The following is a 2,126-nucleotide window of genomic DNA, read 5'->3' as shown; positions in this document are numbered from 1 at the left end:
GAGGAGGAAAATGTCAGATTTGCAAGCAAGCAGCACAAACCATGTAAATGATAACAATAAAAATAAAACATGCACATACATTACATATAAATCAAAGAGAAAGGAGAGCACTTGGGCATTCCTTACCCATCTCCTCAAAAGTTTACAAAGTTACTCTGCAAAGCTATGAGGGGAAAGGATCTGTGAGCCCCAACTGACTGTTTTATGAAGTTCTGCATTCCAGCATCTTTCGGAAACTTTTTCGAAAGTTGTCATCGAGGAAAGCATACAAGAAAGGATTCAGGCATGAATTGGCATAGCTTAGACTTGTAATGAAGTAGGATATACCAATGACCATGGAGGTCTGGGGTAAGTCAGTGGTCAAAGCCACAATGGTGGCCAAGTGAAAGGGGGTCCAACAGAAGAGGCAGACAGCCAGGACGATGAAGACCATGACGGTGACTTTCTTCTTGGCTTTGTCCAGGGCTTTAGCATTAGTATTCAAGTGCATGTTCCTTAGCTTGTAGAGCATCATGGTATAAAGGATGCAGATGGTGGATACTGGAATGGCAAAGCCAAGGATGAGGGTATAGATCCTGCTGGCTTTGAACCAAAACCTTTCAGGCTTGGGGAAATTTAGACCACAACTCTTGATCTTCAGGTCATCTATGTAGACATTGGCAAAGATGATGAAAGGGAGAACTATGATGGTGACTAGGACCCAGATGCACAAACTGACAATCCTGGCTGCTCGGTACGTGCGATGTGGCATTCTCTTGGACCTGACTGTAGCCAGTACTACCAGATACCTGTCTATGCTCATCACTGTTAGGAAATAAATGCTAGAGAAGATGTTGTAGTGGTCTATGGACAAGATGACCTTGCAGAGGACTTCTCCAAAGGGCCAGTAGTGAAGGAGGTGTTCAGCAATATTAATGGGCAAGACAAGCGTGAACAAGTCATCAGCTATAGCAAGATTCAGGATGAACATGTTTGTCACAGTCTTCATCTTGGGGGCCTTGAGGATGACATAGATGACAGCAGTATTGCCTGTGAGCCCAACTGCACAGATCACGGAGTAAATCACAGGGAGGACGACATAGAAATCGGGTGCCTGTTCTTGGAAGGTGAAGTTGGGCTTCATGGTGCTGTCCAGATAGCAGCTGTTGCCTACATTGCTGCAGGTACTGTTCCCATCATCCCACAGAGAGGTGTTTCCCATGCCGGCTCCTGCTGATCACAGGCTACTTTCAGGTGTCGCTGAGAGCCTCCTCAGCTAGGGAGGGAGCCTTTCGTCTGTGCTGAAAAGGAGATGTGCTCTCATTTAGAAGTGGGTTGTTTTCAGAGGGTGGGTCCTGAGGCAGCATGGACCACCTAACTTACCTTTCCTGTTYCCAGCCTTTGCAAAAGTTACATTTTTAAATGAGCAGAAGAAAAGGGATAACATAAGGCTCCATGAGCAAAGCAAATAGGAAGGCTGTATCTCCCTATGTGAGCGGAGGTACTCTTCCCTCTCACAGCACCCCCCGAGCTGTGGCTGTTCTCTGCTAGGGAATCGAGTGGCTCCTGTTCAACTGGCTGGAGCAAGAGTCCTTGTCAGGCTGGCAGGAGCASAGTGAAGGAGAGGGAAGCCTTGTGCCTAGCAGACTGTTTACATCCCTCAGAGGTCTTTAGGGATGTCTGCTGTTTCACTTGCACAGCACTCGCTTTTCCATGCCAGAGCAGAAGCATCGCAGTATTTAATTAGTGCATTTCTTTGGGTCAGAGGACTTCAGGCACTTCATCAACCAAGATTTCCTAGACAGTGCAGCGGAAGTGTCTGACACAGCTGCTCCCCGCTCTGAGGTTCCCCTAGCAAAAGAAGGAGAGAAAAAGGAGGGGGAGGGAAGCAATGGAGTTCAAGGAGTATTTAARTACATAAGTAAAAATTAGAGAGGCTTAAACTGCAAATGAGGTAACCTTTTAAGCAAAGGTAGGGTATGATCTTAGTCAATATGAAGATCAGCCCCCCTAGCAGACTGTGGCACTGCACAAAACTTGCATGTCGAAACCTACAGTCTCAAGAGTTCAGGATTATCCAGCCAAGGAAACAAGTGCCCTGAAAGCAAGTCCACTTTATAATCTCTGTAAGAATTATCCCATCTGTT

General features: G+C 46.3%; 1 protein-coding gene across 1 annotated transcript; it reads right to left on the bottom strand.

The window, feature by feature from the left end:
* Positions 1 to 202: 202 nt before the first annotated feature.
* On the bottom strand, positions 203 to 1,216 carry NPBWR2 (neuropeptides B and W receptor 2). Its single transcript, XM_085313902.1, has one exon. The coding sequence runs from the start codon at positions 1,199 to 1,201 to the stop codon at positions 203 to 205; it is 999 nt and encodes a 332-aa protein (XP_085170028.1). The 5' UTR covers positions 1,202 to 1,216.
* Between the last annotated feature and the right edge of the window lie 910 nt (positions 1,217 to 2,126).

The sequence above is a fragment of the Rhea americana genome, unplaced genomic scaffold, assembly GCF_003343005.1.
Source record: "Rhea americana isolate MKP2758 unplaced genomic scaffold, rheAme1 scaffold_4, whole genome shotgun sequence".
In the NCBI taxonomy this organism is placed as follows: Eukaryota; Metazoa; Chordata; class Aves; order Rheiformes; family Rheidae; genus Rhea; species Rhea americana.
Note: the sequence above shows the minus strand (reverse complement) of the source record. Positions and strands in the feature narration are given on the sequence as shown.

What these genes read in the sequence shown, in the direction of transcription:
- NPBWR2 (XM_085313902.1), bottom strand. Translation starts at nt 1,201, where the DNA reads ATGGGAAACACCTCTCTGTGGGATGATGGGAACAGTACCTGCAGCAAT.